Genomic DNA, 17566 nt, shown 5'->3' with positions numbered 1-17566 from the left:
GTGTGTGTGTGTGTGTGAGTGTGTGTGTGTGTTTTTAAATGAGCAGGACACCTCTACAACCCACACCTCCGATCTCATCTCATTGATTGGAAAACCTGACTCCAAATAGCTTTTGCAGAAGGCATTACCCCAGAGATTCATACTTTTTCCAACAAATACATGTACTATTGGATCATTTTTCTCAATAAATAAATGAACAAGTATATGTTTTTCTGTTATTTATTTAGCTGGGTTCTGTTTATCTAGTTTTAGGACAAGTGAAGATCTGATCACATTTTAGGTCATATTTACGCAGAAATAGAAAAAATTCTACAGGGTTCACTAACTTTCTAGCACCACTATACTTAAAGAACTACTGCAACTGTTGCAGGAGGTGGATTTGAGGGTTAACCCTAAAAAGGCTCAAATCATGAGGCAGCAGTTACTTACTTGGAAGTGGTCATAATCCCTGGGAGACGAGAGATTGATAAACACAGTGTGGATGGCACAGCAAAACCTTTTCCCACTGATGCAAGGGAATTTCTCAGTTTGGTGGCATATTATAGAGACCACACAGGTGGCTTTGCTACCAAAGTTTATGGAAATGGAAATCAGAACACACTAAGGTAGTATCAGATCTTAAAACTAGCCTTGCAGGAGCATCTGCTCTTAAGACTCCAAATCCTTCCCAGTCATTCTCTTGGGCACCACAATATCAGCTATGTTACTCCATGGTCAACTGGAGTCAATGGTGTATGCATCTCAAATCCTCACTGCAGTAAAGCAAGGATATACAACATGTGAATGTCATCTATTAGCAGTGTATTTCACTGATACTGCGAGTTTTAACAGAGCTTACTCCAATTCAGCTTTTGTTGAATGGTCGTATCAAGAATGGAACAGTCAGTCAAACTCAGCTAGTCCAATAGACTTTGTTAATGCATGGTCCTAATGTCACAGTTACAAGAGTTAACAGCACAACTGAACTCGCAGACAATTCAACCTCATGAGTGTCAGGTGACAGTAGTACATGGACAAAATGGACGGACCATTCATTCCCATCTTAAAATCAGGAAAGGCAACTAAAATCATGCAATTGGAAAGTTCCTATTTAAGGGTCTTTGCTGACAGATCAGCATCATTTCATGATGGAGAGAGGCTTACAGGATGTGGTGGATGAGGAAAGAGTAAAGATCAAAGGTATTACGATCAAGTTACCTAAAACAGTGAATGCAACAAGTGGCAGAGTTTGCTGCTATAGCTTTAGCTGTCAGCCATCTGGACAGGTATCCTTCAGGAGCAAACATACACCCAGATATGTTTGAAATAGTTTGAATATTTACCGTTACAGGAAGTCTGAGGTTACATTTCAGCAGATAGTAAACCTTTACCATCACCACCCCTGTTGAAGTATATTTTAAGAATGGCCAGAAGAAACATTGATAGAGTGAAGATGAAGGCTCACGTAAAGACATCCCCGGAAAGGAACAGGAAGACGGATGAGTTAGCCAAAGTAGGAGCAAAGTGTAGGGCAAAACAGAATCCAGATATAGAGGGAGTGATGTCACAGAAACCAACAAATAGTATACCTATAGACTTAGTCAAGGTACCACAACAGGATCCAGAGTTAGCAAAGGTACAGAGAGGAGAGAATTCTGAAGTGTATGGGAGATATCCAGGAATACAGGTACAGATTAGAATTGCATTTAATAATGCTAGATGTGTGGTGCCATAAGGTAAAAGAAACCAGATGATGTATTGGTAACATGACATTTTGGGGCATCCATGAGCAGACAGAACTATGGAACAGTTGAAGAATCTGTGTCAGTGACTGAAAATGCGAGGAGATGTAGAATATTATTGTAAGCATTTTTTGACCTGTGCTCATTATAACTCTGATAACTTGGCAAGAATCACAGTTTTAAGACAGGGGTTATCTTGCAGATTGATTTTGTTTCACCTTTACCTCCAAACCCTGAAGGACTGAAATAAGTCCTGGCGATGATAGTCTATATTTTCACCAATTGCATAGAGGCTTCCCAACCAGAAATAACACCTCTAAGGTTACAGCCAGGATGTTGTTTGAGAGAGTTTTTAAACCCACTGAGAAATTGCCAAGGACTCTAGAATCAGTTCACGATCCCACTTCACCACACAGATGATGCAAACACTGATGAAGCTGCTCTGGGTGAAACAGGGGTTCCACAATGCAGTGGAAATGTTGAACACATGAAAAGGACTTTAAATACAAGGGTAGCTAAAATGGCTAAACAGCACAGGACCACATAGGTGACTATCTTACCAATGTCCTTTCGATCATCTATATCACACTAGCTTCTTACACTGGACTTGCACCATTTAAGTTGATGGTGGGAGAGAAATGAGGGGTCAGAATTCCTGGTTGGGCTAGATTTATCAGAGCCCGAGTATGAAGGTATTGTAAAGGATAAATGGATACAACAACTAATGACACTATTAAGGAAGGCTATTACATCACAGAACACAATTTTGTGTGGGAGGAGGGATTTGGGGGTCGATGTGCCTGTTCCATTTTTGGGTTCTTTTTGCGAAGAGGTGGGATAAGGGGGTTGATGAACATGCTATCTTTCTTGGTTTCACGTGGAATGCCCTGGTTCACATCTTTACTGTTATGCTGTAGGAGCTGCTGTTCCGCTTTCAGCCTGTTTGGGTTATTGTTGATGTGGAATGTGTGCCGTCCAATCAGCAGGAAGCTTTCTTGCTGAGGGACAATAAGGTTGGTCTTGGGCTTTTGTTCGAGAGGAGAGGAAGAGAGAAAACGCTGGGGAGCATATGATCCAGTGGGAGACCCGTTTGTTTGAGATGGATTACGAGCGACGTCCGGAAGGTGGTGTGTGCTTTCACACTGACCGAGGGCCCAACACGTGAGAGACAGAGAAGTTCAAGATGAGCTCCAACTTGTGCATATTTGACTGTTTAATTAAAATGGGTCCTTTCCTTTTTTGTTATTCTTTACTAACCCCTTAGTTAAGATAAATAAATATAATTCCTTTAATCATATGCAGTGTACCGTCTGTTACTTTGTGGCATTAATTTGAAACCGTAGCAAATTACACAGCATCCACACAAACCAGGGTTTGGGGTGGGACAAGTCACCTCAATCTCATAGGTTTGGCAGGACTTGAGAGAGTCTTCCCTAGACTTGCGTAAACAAGGGGACCAGGGTGTTTCACAGGGCTACCCAGAGAATTTCAGAGAAGTATACTTTGAAAAGTGAACGTTTGAACCTTAATATGGGATGGAAGAAACAGCAGAGTAAAGCTTGTTTTGACAAGCGAATAAAACCTAGGGTGTTGGAAATAAAACAAAAGGTTATGACCTCAGTACATCAGCCAGGTTCTTTTACATCTCTGAGATTTAGAGGGCCGTTTGATGCCATTCACAGAGTTAGCCCATCAGTCTACTAAATCCAGACTTCTAATAAGCTAGGTTGGTATCATATTAACCAACTTAAACCCCTTGTTGAAACTCAATTTCCTCTAGTAGCTGAGGACCATAAGTCACACTGTTTATGGGATGACCTGGATGGAGATGATGACCTCTCAGATTTACTCTTAGAAAATCTATGATGATAATGAGGATGAAGGAGCAGTTGCCTTGAGTTCGGCAACCACCTCCAGGTTCCACCCGGAGTTTAAGGATAATTCACTTCATACTCAGCAGCAAGAAGGGAGGGTTAAGACAAGGCAATCTTTGTAATCACCGAAGCCAAGGTAGACACAATGGAAGGGAGAAACAGATAGGAAACTGCGTTCATTACCATATCTTCTGGAAATAAAGTGTGAGATGGAAGAGTTCAATTTAGAGGAAGTATCAGATTATTAGTTAAGTACAGATGGTGCTCTTTCTTAATGTTCTGTTTTCTAGGTATATGGAAATGATTGATGTTTGAATACTACTGATGAGCAGCCTCATAGTGGTCAAAGGCTTTCCTGAAGGTTACATGTTCTACAGTAAGTACATTATTGGCCAGTTATGGACAGATGCAAAGTATGAAGATTAGGTAGGCTGCAGATGGATATTCACAACATTCATGGAGAAGTCTATTTGGATTCCACTAGTTGCCGTGGTAATAGACTGTATGGGTGAGGAAGGTGAAATGGTGGTACGGACTTAATAAGAACAGAGATGAGATACTGTAAAGGAAATAAGACCGATGTCTGTTGATAATCGTAGTCAAGTAATGGTGATATGGAGAAAGATGGGAGTACTGTAGCAGTGTGCTACACACGGCGCTAGAATAACCACACTGAGTCGGTGAGTTAGAGTTGCGATGAAAGAGACTTATTCAAACTTCGCGGCCTGCTTTAAAGCCTTCCCGTTCCCGCCCTCCCTGGGCGGGATTGCTGTGGGGAATGTATATTCCCAGACCCTTTCTGTGCGCAGGATTTTCCCCCTGCTGGTGAAGATGGACTGGCGCCCTTTTTGGGGCCGGCCCTCTGCCTGCGCGCGGTTTCGTGAGCTGGTTCGTGTGTGCTAGAAAGTGGGTCGCCACAGTACTATAATAATGATGGGAAATCTGTTTTTTCCAGTCCTGCTTCAGGAAAAAAAGGGCTTATAACTCAAATACACCTTCATTGTGAATGTAATGGACACAAATCAGAAATGAGATCCAGGATTAGCATGTGCCTCAGGCAACTCAATCCCAGTTGCTCTGGAGCCTCAGGATTTCCCATTACCAACTGATCCTACAGCCACTGCAGTGCCAACTCTTACTCGCCCTTTGTTGTGATGAGGTTCAGACAGATATAGGGAATAGTACTTGCATTAGATGAAAAAGAACAAATTACTCTGGACATGTGCAAGTGTTCTTCAACTTAACAGCAGTCCAAGTTCCTAGCTGGCGTGGAATAAGCCATCAGGAGCTTTTCCAACATTTATAAATTGAATAATTTACCCATTCAGAATTTCAGAACCAGAACCAGGTTTACTAGCATATGTAGTGAAATTTGTTAACTTTGCAACAACAGTATAATGCAATACATAATAATGGAGGGGAAAAACCTGTAAATTACTACAAACAAACAAATAAATAAATATAAAAAATACTTACATTAAAAAAAGTAGTGCAAAAATAGAAATAAAAAAGTCACAAGATAGTCGAACAAACTCTTCTCGGACTTACAGCAGGGTACAGGTATCTGTATCCGGCTGGATGCTTGAGAAGAGTTTATTTGTCCTACATGCTGGGAAAGCACTGGATCCTTTTTAGTGAGGTAGTGTTCATGGGCTCAATGTCCATTCAGGATTGTATGGTAGAGGAAAAGACGCTGTTCCTTAATTGTTGAGTGTGCGTCTTCAGGCTTCTGTACCTCCTTCCTGATGGTAGCATAAGAACAAGGCAGACCAGGGTGATGAAGGTCCTTAATGATGGACACTGCCATTTTAAAGCATCACTCCTTGAAGATGTTCTGGATACTACAGAGGATAGTACCCACAATGGAAGTGACTAACCTTATAATTCCCTGCAGCCTGCTTTGATCCTGTTCAGTAGCCCACTCCTCATACCAGACATGAGAGGTGAAGAAGCTTTATTGAACTTATGGGATTAGGATACACTGCTGGAGTTTCCATGGTAAATATGCTAGATATTGCAGAGGTAAACTCCCAGTTGGATTCTCTAAGGCAAAAGATGAACAAAATTGTAAGCAACACACATAAAAGTTGCTGGTGAACGCAGCAGGCCAGGCAGCATCTCTAGGAAGAGGTACAGTCGACGTTTTGGGACGTGGATAGACTTATCAGAATGGGAATGGGACATGGAATTAAAATGTGTGGCCACTGGAAGATCTTGCTTTCTCTGGCAGACAGAGCGTTAGTGTTCGGCGAAACGATCTCCCAGTCTGCGTCGGGTCTTGCCAATATATAGAAGCCGCATCGGGAGCACCGGACGCAGTATATCACCCCAGCCGACTCACAGGTGAAGTGTCGCCTCACCTGGAAGGACTGTCTGGGGCCCTGAATGGTAGTGAGGGAGGAAGTGTAAGGGCATGTGTAGCACTTGTTCCGCTTACAAGGATAAGTGCCAGGAGGGAGACTGGTGAGGAGGGATGGGGGGACGAGTGGACAAGGGAGTGGCATAGACAGCGATCCCTGCGGAAAGCAGGGATGGGGGGGGGGGGGGACAGATGTGCTCAGTGGTGGGATCCCTTTGGAGGTGGCAGAAGTTACGGAGAACTACATGTTGGACCCGGAGGCTGGTGGGGTGGTAGGTGAGGACAAGGGGAACCCTATTCCTGGTGGAGTGGCGGGAGGATGGAGTGAGAGCAGATGTGTGTGAAATGGAGGAGATATGTTTCACAGCAGAGTTGATGGAGGAAGGGAAGCCCCTTTCTTTAAAAAAGGAGGACATCTCCTTCGTCCCGGAATGAAAAGCCTCATCCTGAGAGCAGATGCGGCGGAGATGGAGGAATTGCAAGAAGGGGATGGCGTTTTTGCAAGGGACAGGGTGAGAAGAGGAATAGTCCAGATAGTTGTGAGAGTCAGTAGGCTTATAGTAGACATCAGTAGATAAGCTGTCTCCAGAGGTAGAGACAGAAAGATCTAGAAAGGAAAGAGAGGTGTCGGAAATGGACCAGGTAAACTTGAGGGCAGGGTGAAAGTTGGAGGCAAAGTTAATGAAGTCAATGAGCTCAGCATGCGTGCAGGAAGCAGCGCCAATGCAGTCATCGATGTAGCGAAGGAAAAGTGGGGGACAGATACCAGAATAGGTTTGGGACATAGATTGTTCCACAAAGCCAACAAAAAGGCAGGCATAGCTAGGACCCGTACGGGTGCCCATAGCTACACCTTTAGTTTGGAGGAAGTAGGAGGAGCCAAAGGAGAAATTATTAAGAGTAAGGACTAATTCCGCTAGACGAAGCAGAGTGGTGGTAGAGGGGAACTGATTAGGTCTGGAATCCAAAAAGAAGTGGAGAGCTTTGAGACCTTGCTGATGGGGGATGGAAGTATATAGGGACTGGACATCCATGGTGAAAATAAAGCAGTGGAGGCCAGGGAACTTAAAATCATCGAAAAGTTTCAGAGTGTGAGAAGTGTCATGAACATAGGTAGGAAGGGATTGAACAAGGGGGGATAAAACAGTGTCGAGGTATGCAGAAATAAGTTCGGTGCGGCAGGTACAAGCTGAGACAATAGGTCTACCAGGACAGGCAGGTTTGTGGATCTTGGGTAGGAGGTAGAAACGGGAAGTGCGGTGTGTGGGAACTATAGGGTTGGTAGCAGTGGATGGGAGATCCCCTGAGCGGATAAAGTCAGTGATGGTGTGGGAGACAATGGCCTGGTGCTCCTTAGTGAGGTCACGATCGAGGGGTAAATAAGAGGTATCCGTGAGTTGTCGAGTTGCCTTGGCAAGATAGAGATCAGTACGCCAGACTACAACAGCACCCCCCTTATCGGTGGGTTTTATAGTAAGGTTAGAATTAGTGCGAAGGGAGTGGAGAGCAGAGCGTTCGGAAGGAGTGAGGTTGGAATGGGAACAAGGTGCGGTGAAGTCAAGACAGTTGATGTCCCGTCGGCAGTCAGCAATAAAGAGATCCAGAGCAGGCAGAATACCAGAGCGGGGTTTCCACAAAGAGGAGGAGGGGTGAAGACGGGAGGAGGGGTCATTGGAGGGGGTGGGAGAGTCCTTGCCGAAGAAGTAGGCTCGAAGACGGAGCCAGCGGAAGAAGAGTTCCGCGTCACGGCGAACGCAGAACAAAATTGTAAATCAGGATTATGAGGACACAGAAGCAGTTCGCACTTTAGGTAAGCAACAAGAGAATATAATTTCGGAATTGCTCCGTATTTTACAACCCTTAGGAGATACTGTATGATAAACCCAACCTATTGACAGAGTTAATAATGAAACTACTGAACACACCAAGGATACTGTTTTTCACAACGTCTGCTTCATGGCCACTTTCTGTAATTCGGGTTAACATGGTACTATTAGAGAACACAGGGTTCCCAACTGGATCTCAGATGAAGAGTTAAAGGAATGAGTTGGTTCTAACATATCACGGTGTCACATTAGGAAATTCACCTTGACAAATCACCTCCTTGGAAAATTGTAAGAATGTATTTTGGAGCTGTTCTTCATATTTCTTGCCATAGAGACAACTGAACATACCCACTATACAAAGTTCATAATGTCGGGAAATATCAAGAAGGACGAATAAACTCTTCATAGGCTTCCAGCCGGGTACAGGTATCCATAATAACTGATATTTCAATGACAAGCTCTGCCATCTTCATCAGGGATGATGCCTGGACATCCCTGGTCCAGTGGTATTTATACCCCTGTAGTCCATCCCTCCTGATTGGTTAGTCCTCATCCAATCAGGTTTCCACTCTCCCACCTAGGTTACAATCCAATTCCAGGTCTTACTTAAGAGTGAGACCTTCGTCTTTGTTAAAATTCTTTTCCTCTGTTTTATTTCAATGGTTTCCTTTACCAGACGGTCCCAAAAGCCATTGGCGCAGCACAGTAATTTTGTGTCAAAATCAATCCCACGGCCATTGGGAATACAATGTTCTGCTACGGCCGATTTCTCTGGGTAACCCAAACAGATACACCTCCTGTGCTCCTTGATGCGGGTTTTCACTGTGTCCCATCTGGCCGTTACACTCTGCTCTGCATTCACAGGGAATCCTGTAAACACCAGCCGACCCGAGCCCCAGGTCATCTTTGACCCCCATAAGCTGTGCTTTGAGCTTCCTTGTGGGCTGGTGGATGGTATTATTCCAGCATTTCTTCAAGACCCTGGTAATTCTTTGAGAAACTGTGGAAATAATAGGGAAGACATTCAGCAGCCTCCTCTTTGTTAGGTTTTTCCGTTGGCCCTTTTAATTGATTTCCTTTACTTTGCAGCCATTCTGTAGGAATGTTGTGCGTGATTGACTTATTTCCTCAGAGAGACTCTCTGGGTCTAAAATGAGTTTTCACACAGTTAATCAAAGTAGAAAGAACTGCTCTACATTGGGAGGTATGATGGTGGCTGTTATTGTAGGGGTACAAGTGCGGGTCAGTGGGTTTCCGATAGGTGCCATGTCTGAGGCTACCATCCAGTTTCCGTCCTACTAGAATGTCCAGGAATCCCATTGTAAATTGAATGTTTCTCAAGAAGGAGTTTCGATTGCACTTACTAATCCACCTAGTTATTAGGTAATAATTTCTGGATTGCTGTCTGTGCCACATGCCAGTGAGGGTAAAAGCAGGATAATCTGGCAGATTAATGCGTGGCTGCGAAGCTAGGGCAGGGGACAGGGCTTCAGGTTCTTGGATCACTGGGATCTCTTCTGGGGGAGGTATGACCTGTTCAAAAGTGACAAATTGAACCTGAACCTGAGGAGGTCCAATATTCTCACAGGCAGGTTTGTTAGGGCTGTTGGGGTGGGTTTAAACTAATTTGGCAGGGACTCACTAGGACAGATGGTAAAAAAGCAAAGATAGCGTGCAGTCAGACAGTCAGGACCAAATGATAGGACAAAATTGCAGCCAGCAGGGTGACTATCAGTGCATTAGGGATCCAGAATCAAAAAGGGTAGCAAATACAGAACTCAAAGTGTTATATCTCAATCCACGGAGTATGAGAAATAAGGTAGATGATCTTGTTGCACTGTTACAGACTGTCGGGTATGATGTGGCCATCACTGAACTGTAGCTGAAGGATAGTTGTAATTGGGAGCTGAATGTCCAAGCTTACATGTTGTATTGGAGGGATAGGAAGGTAGGCAGAGGGGGAGGCGTGGCTCTGCTGGTAAAGATAGCATCAAATCAGTAGAAAGATGACATAGGATCGGAAGATGTTGAATCCTTGTGGGTTGAGTTAAGAAACTGCAAGGGTAAAAGGACACTGATGACGGTTATATACAGGCTGGAATGTGGACCACAGATTACAACAGGACATAGATAAGGTGTGTCAAAAGGGCAATATTATGATAGTCATGAGAGATTTGAACATGCAAATAGATTAGGAAAATCAGGTTGGTAATGGATTTCAAGAGCATGAGTTTGTTGAATGCCTACGAGATGGTTTTTTAAGAGCAGTTTGTCGTTGATCCTACTAGGGGATCAGCTATACTGGACTGGGTGTTATGTAATGAACCAGAGGTGATTAGGGAGCCGAAGGTAAAAGAACCCTTAGGAACCACAATATGATTGAGTTCAACTTGAAATCTGATAGGGAGAAAGTCTGACATAGCAATATTTCAGTGGAGTAAAGGAAAATACAGTGGTATGAGAGAGGAGTTGGCCAAAGTATTCAAATGGCAAAATAGAACAACCATGGCTGACAAGCGAAGTCGCTAATGTAAATACAAAACAAAAGAGGGCATATAACAATGCAAAAGTAAGTGGGAAGATAGATGATTGGGAACCTTTTAAAAACCTAGAGAGTAACTTAAAGAATCATCAGGAGAGAAAAGCTGAAACATAAAAGCAAGCTAGCAAACAATATCAAAGCGCATGGTAAAAGCTTTTGTGTAAAAATAAAAGAGAGATGAGAATGGAAATAGGACCTCTAGAAAATGAGGCCAGAGAAATAATAAGGGGAACGAGGAGATGGCAGATGAACTAAATGAGTATTTTACATCAATCTTCACTGTGGAAGACATTAGCAGTGAGCCAGATGCTGAATGGTGCAATGGAAGAGAAGTAGGTGCAATTACTATTACAAGCGAGAAGGTGCTCAAAAAGCTGGAAGACCTGAAGGTACATAAGTCACCCGGACCAGATAAACTGCACTCTAGGGTTTTGAAAGAGGTAGCAGTACAGATTGCGGAGGCATTAGTAATAACCTTTCAAAAATCACTGGACTCTGACATGGTGCCAGAGGACTGGAAATTGCAAATGTCACTCCACTCTAAGAAAGGAGGAAGGCAGTGGAAAGGAAATTATATGCCAGTTAGCCTTACCTCAGTGGTTAGAAAAACGTTAGAGTCAATTGTTAAGGATGAGGTCATGGAGCACTTGGTGACACAGGACAAGATAGGACAAAGTCAGTATGGTTTCCTTGAGGGAAAATCTTGCCTGACGAGCCTGTTGGAATTCTTTGAGGAGAGATAAAGCAGATGTTGTATATTTGGACTTCCAGAAGGCCTTTGATAAGGTGCCACACGAGTCTGCATACCAAGTGAAGAGCCCATGGTATTCCAGGAAAGTTACTAACATGGTTAGAACATTGCCTGATTGGTGGGAGGCAGTGTGTGGGAATAAAAGGATCCTTTTCTGATTGGCTGCCAGTGACTGGTGGTGTTCTGCAGGGGTCAGTGTTGGGACCACTTCTTTTTATGCTGTATATAAATGATTTAGATGATGGAATAGATGGCTTTGTTACCAAGCTTGCAGATGATCCAAAGATTGGTGGAGGGGCAGGTCGTGTTGAGGAAATAGGTAGGCTGCAGAAGGACGTAGACAGATTAGGAGAATGGGCAAGAAGATAGCATGTTCGAAAATGCATGGTCATGCACTTTGGTAGGAAAAACAAATATGCAGACTATTTTCTAAATAGGGAGAAAATCCAAAAATCTGAGATGCAAGGGGACTTGGGAATCCTTGTGCAGAACACCCAAAAGGTTAATTTGCAGGTAGAGTCAGTGATGAGGAAGGCAAATGCAATGTTAGTATTCATTTCAAAAGGTCTAGAATACAACAGCAGGGACTTGATGCTGAGGTTTTATAAGGCACTGGTGAGGCCTGACCTTGAGTATCAGGTCACTCGTCTGAGTGCAACTGGTACCACGTAACCCAGTACTACCTGTTGCATGGTCGGGTGGTCGGCGACTAAGCCGGCTCCCCCACCAGGCTTGCCTGGTGAGGAGGGTGGCTTGACACCCTGCAGGATGAAAAACAAGACCTGTCAAAGGGTGGGTGAACCCTCTCGTAGGGTCAACGGCCATCTAGCAAACATATGTACTGAAGCACGGAAAGGGTATTCCTTGGATCGAAGCTTGGTCTGGCCATTCACTGCAACAGAGCTTCCCCCAGCCATCTTGGACCTCACCATGCCACTGGATCTGGGAGGGAATGTCAAGAGCGTGGGTCTGGACTTGTGCAACCCCCTCCTCACCTAAAATCCATTCATGCACACGCTATTCCTTTCTGAGGTGTGGGGTATCCTCAAACCCCACTAACTGACTGAAAGGAACCATCGTCATCCTATGGGATGGATAGCCAGCAAGACTGTGAACAATTCTGGGCTCCTCATCAAAGACGTGTTGTGCTGGAATTGGAGATGATTCTGAGAATGAAAGTGTCATCATACGAGGAACATTTGATAGCTCTGAGTCTGTACTCGCTGGAAATTAGAAGGACGAAGGGGGATCTCATTGAAACCTTTTGAATGTTGGAAGAGCTAGACAGAGTAGATGTGGAAAGGATGTTTCCCATGGTGGGGGAGTCTAGGACAAGAGGGCACAGACTCAGGATAGAGGGACATCCATTTAAAACAGAGATGTGGAGAAATGTCTTTAGCCAGAGGGTGGGAAATTGGTATAACTTATTCCCACAGGTAGCTGCAGAGGCCAGGTTGTTGAGTATATTTCAGGCAGAGCTTGACAGTTTCTTGATTGGACACGGCATCAAAGGTTACAAGGAGAAGTACGGGGAGTGTGATTGAGGAGGGAAAAAATGATCAGCTGTGATTAAATGGCAGAACAGACTTGATAGGCCAAATGGCCTAATTCTACTCCTATATTTTGTGGTTTTATGATATTAAATGGCAACCACCTACAAAGGGAGTGATTTTGGCTTCTTTTCATCAAAAGGGAGAATACTGGATTTATCCAAAGGATTTAGTTAAAAATTGGTAAACAATTTGTGGGTTTGTTTCTTATGAGAACTGTTCTCTATTTATTTTGCCCGTCAATAACAGGACAATCCTGAAATTTGCTTTGGTGAGTGACACTTATTTCAGTACATTGCTACTTTTTTGTGCATTTTATGCAGTCTTGGGTAGGTCTGTAGTCTAGTGTAGTTTTTGTGTTTTTACGTAGTTCAGTGTAGTTTTTGTATTGTTTCATGTAGCACCATGGTCCTGAAAGACGTTGTCTCTTTTTTACTGTGTACTATACCAGTAGTTATGGTCAAAATGACAATAAAAAGTGACCTGATGAAGTGAATAAGTACACAGGGATTGGATAAGTATGTCTGAGGGTAAGAGCAAATATGAACGTGTACTTGTGAATGTGTAAGTATATATAGATTTAAACATACATTTTAAAGATGGAAAAGGTTTTTATATGTAAAAAAGTTTGTGTAATACATGTGAATACCTTACCCAAATAAAAAAAATATTAAAAAGTGACTTGACTTCAAACAGCATTACAAGAAGGGATCTTTGATTTGCAGTTAATTTACTCAAACATTGCAGTTTCCAATGTTTGAAGTGACTCTGACTCAGTTTTGAATGGTCAAGTTTTGCCAAAACTATTGTAAAACCACCTATTCAACTGAATGTCTATATCAACAATACTGTAGAGGGTTTACATAGATAGGTACTTACTGGTCTTCCACCTAACCCTCATCTCTCTGCACAGAAAGATAGTTACTAAATATATGGAAGCTATGGGACACTATATATGGAACACTATTAAAGATCATGCCGATTTAGCTAATGACGTTTTGCAGAATCCACCCTTTTGGAGTAAAGTTTGGAACTAAGTTCTGAATGTTAACGTACATCCTTGGATTTGCTTTTCACATGTTATTGTTGTTCTGCTCCTTGTTCTAATGATTACCCAATGCAATGTATTTCCAGCTCTTAGCTCCATCTCTCTCCCTCCTGTCTTCTCCTATCATTTCGGATCTCCCCCTCCCACTTTTAAATCTCTTACTATCCCTTCCTTCAGTTAGTCCTGACGAAGGGTCTTGGCCCGAAACGTCGACTGTGCCTCTTCCTGGAGATGCTGCCTGGCCTGCTGCGTTCACCAGCAACTTTTATGTGTGTTGCTTCAATGTATTTTCCCAAGCGTTTTCCGATAGCAACTTAAAACAACTTAGTTTACATGCTAAATGCCATTCTAAGTCTCTTTTTGGTGATTTTATCATCATGTTATCTTACATTGAGTATAATGTAACTGTACCTCATTATATTTTACTGATTAGTATATGCCAAGCATTTACTATGAAAATAGGTACATTTTATCATGTTTCTTTTATATGCTTTTATACTGATCCTTAAATATGCCAGTGTTTTGATACTTAAGTGTTATGCTGGTGTTCCTTTTATACTGTATTCACTCACACATGTAACTGATAGTCTGATCCCCAGATTTTCTGTGGATCAAAACGGGGGGGGGGGGGAAGAAGAGATATTGGCAATGAAGTATGAAGAAAATATCAAACTCGAATGAGTCATGGATACTGGAAGAAAACAAACCAGTTGCTCTTGCCATGTACTTGATGGAATGGATACTGCCATTTTGTGAAGCTGCTCTGTAACCTCCATTTTGTGAGCCGTCTTGTGAACTGTTTTGCTCAGGAGTAGTTCTATCAAAGTGGTTTAAAGTGGGCACAGTGATGTTCCTGATAATCTGATGAACTAGAGATCAGTTCCAAAAAAGAAGTTTGTTGGTGTGCTAGAACATGCAGGTTTATGAATCGGGGAGTCTGTGTCTGACTGGAGGAATTTGAGTCTAGTAACTGGCTGGTCTGCTCTGATTCAAAACAAAGAGATATTCATTACAAGTTGTTACTTGTCAGAAGGGCAATAAAATAATGCTGGCTTGGAGCAGAGCCACTGGGAAACGGACACGTTAGTCACAAACAAGAGAAAATCTGCAGGTGCTGGGAATCCAAGCAACACGCACAAAATGCTGGATGAACTCAGCAAGTCAGGCAACATCAATGGAAAAGAGTAAACATTCGATGTTTGGGGCAGAAACCCTTCAGCAGGATTGAAGAAAAAACACTGAAGAGTAGATTAAACAGGTGGGGAGAGGGGAAAGAGGTGAAAGGTGAAACCTGAAGGGGGGAGGAAGAAGTGCTGGGAAGTTGGTGAAAGAGACACAACACTAGAAAAGGGGGGAGTCTAATAGGAAAGAACAGAAGTCCATGGAGGAAAGAAAAAGGGGGAGGAGCACCAGAAGGAGGTGATGGGCGGGTAAAGAGCTAAGGTAAGAGAGCCAATTTGTGCAGACAACCACATATACAGCGAGGTACCCCAGTGAATAACAGTATCGTCCCATTTAGGTACTCACAGGCGTGACGTATCCCAGAATATCACCTTGGAAGTGTTGCTCTCTCACTTTCGTAGCGCAGTAACTCTTCTGCTCCCTGACAATATCTTTCGCCTTTGGATCAGTGACAACAAGGCCTCGATCCTGAACTAAATGTTTCGACGGTCCTGCCTAACAAGAGCAAACACTGATGTTTATAACAAGCTCCAAACATGCTAAACTGACTAATCACAAGTGCTTCTGCAGCCAGGGTGTCTAGGCACTGAACTTGCTGTAATGCACCATTTTTCAGCAGGCTCCTGTGTCAGTTGAGAAAGAATCAAAGCCCCATAAGGTCAAGGAGTTTTTAACATCTACCTGAGTCACCCCGACAGATTAAATAGCCTCTAGTTTGAATGTCTCATCCTCATGACAGCTTTACCTCAGTAATCTTATATCCAATTGTGGAAATTTGAAATATTAGGAGAAAATATTGGAAGCATTGAGAATGTCAGACAGCATCTGCAAGGGGGAGAAACAAAGTTAAGAGACAGTCATTTTTCCCAGTGTGGTGAAAGGTCTTCAACATGAGATGTTAACTTTACTTCTCTACTTGCAGAGATGCTGCCTGACCCACAGAGCACCTCTATTTTAAGTTTCACCTCTCCTCAGTCAGGGCCATAGAGTTGGTGAGAATGTCCACAAGAAAGTGAATCTCAGGGTCGCTGATGGTGACATGTGTACTGTCAAAATAAAATGTATTTTGCACTTTGGCCCTATCCCAGATCCTTGACCTCAGACGCCTAAACTGAGCTCCTTGACCCCGGACTCTTCACCTGACCCCACCATCACCCTGGACCCTTGACCCCAAGACCCCAGTCTTGAACTTAACCCGGGAGAGAGGCCAGAGCTCAGGGATCGGATCGGTCCGGCCCCAGGCCCCGGTCGGCCCTCCGCTCCCCAAACCAGCCAGCCCTTGCTCTCCCGAACTCACCTCCTCCTCGGTGCTCCGGACTCCCGCCTTCTTCACGTCTTTCTTGGAGAGAGTGGCGCCGGTCAGCAGGAAGGGCAGCACCGCCACCCAGCCGCACCACTTCATCCTGTCGTGGCCGTGGTCACCGCCGGCGCTTCGAGCGGCGTAAAGGGCCGGTTTTCGCCGATTCCGCGCCGTTTGGCGGGAGGCGGGAGACGGGAGACCAGTGCGCTGATTGGAGGCGGCGAAGAAGTACAACCCGCCGGGTGGTCCGTTCTGAGTGGTTGGAAGAACTATCAATCAGGAGGTGGAAGGGGCGGTACCAGAGAGCCTCGGTTGGAGAGCAAAGAAACATAGAAAATAGGTGCAGGAGCAGGCCATTCGGCCCTTCGAGCCTGCACCGCCATTTATTATGATCATGGCTGATCATCCAACTCAGAACCCTGCACCAGCCTTCCCTCCATACCCCTGATCCCTTTAGCCACAAGGGCCATATCTAACTCCCTCTTAAATATAGCCAATGAACTGGCCTCAACTGTTTCCTGCGGCAGAGAATTCCACAGATTCACCACTCTCTGTGTGAAGAAGTTTTTCCTAATCTCGGTCCTAAAAGGCTTCCCCTTTATCCTCAAACTGTGACCCCTCGTTCTGGACTTACCCAACATCGGGAACAATCTTCCTGCATCTAGCCTGTCCAATCCCTTTAGGATCTTATACGTTTCAATCAGATCCCCCCTCAATCTTCTAAATTCCAACGAGTACAAGCCCAGTTCATCCAGTCTTTCTTCATATGAAAGTCCTGCCATCCCAGGAATCAATCTGGTGAACCTTCTTTGTACTCCCTCATGGCAAGGATGTCTTTCCTCAGATTAGGAGACCAAAACTGCACACAATACTCCAGGTGTGGTCTCACCAAGGCCTTGTACAACTGCAGTAGTACCTCCCTGCTCCTGTACTCAAATCCTCTTGCTATAAATGCCAGCATACCATTCGCCTTTTTCACCGCCTGCTGTACCTGCATGCCCACTTTCAATGACTGGTGTATAATGACACCCAGGTCACGTTGCACCTCCCCTTTTCCTAATCGGCCACCATTCAGATAATAATCTGTTTTCCTATTTTTGCCACCAAAGTGGATAACTTCACATTTATCCACATTAAATTGCATCTGCCATGAATTTTCCCACTCACCCAACCTATCCAAGTCACCCTGCATCCTCTGAGCATCCTCCTCACAGCTAACACTGCCACCCAGCTTCCTGTCATCCGCAAATTTGGAGATGCTGCATTTAATTCCCTCATCCAAGTCATTAATATATATTGTAAACAACTGAAGTCCCAGCACTGAGCCTTGCGGTACCCCACTAGTCACCGCCTGCCATTCTGAAAAGTTCCCGTTTATTCCCACTCTTTGCTTCCTGTCTGCTAACCAACTCT

General features: G+C 44.0%; 1 protein-coding gene across 1 annotated transcript in view; it reads right to left on the bottom strand.

Moving 5' to 3' along the window:
• chid1 (chitinase domain containing 1) overlaps nt 1-16344 on the bottom strand; it is a 315372-nt gene extending 299028 nt beyond the window's left edge. Inside the window, exons 1-2 of the mRNA XM_072272154.1 lie at nt 16151-16344; nt 15199-15348 (exon numbers count right to left, since the gene is read on the bottom strand). Coding sequence (XP_072128255.1) covers nt 15199-15348; nt 16151-16255 — 255 coding nt within the window. The 5' untranslated portion in view covers nt 16256-16344. The remainder of the gene's footprint in view (nt 1-15198; nt 15349-16150) is intronic.
• Between the last annotated feature and the right edge of the window lie 1222 nt (nt 16345-17566).

The sequence above is a fragment of the Mobula birostris genome, chromosome 11 (genome assembly GCF_030028105.1).
Source record: "Mobula birostris isolate sMobBir1 chromosome 11, sMobBir1.hap1, whole genome shotgun sequence".
NCBI lineage: Eukaryota > Metazoa > Chordata > Chondrichthyes > Myliobatiformes > Myliobatidae > Mobula > Mobula birostris.
This window is presented reverse-complemented; position numbering and strand designations above follow the sequence as displayed.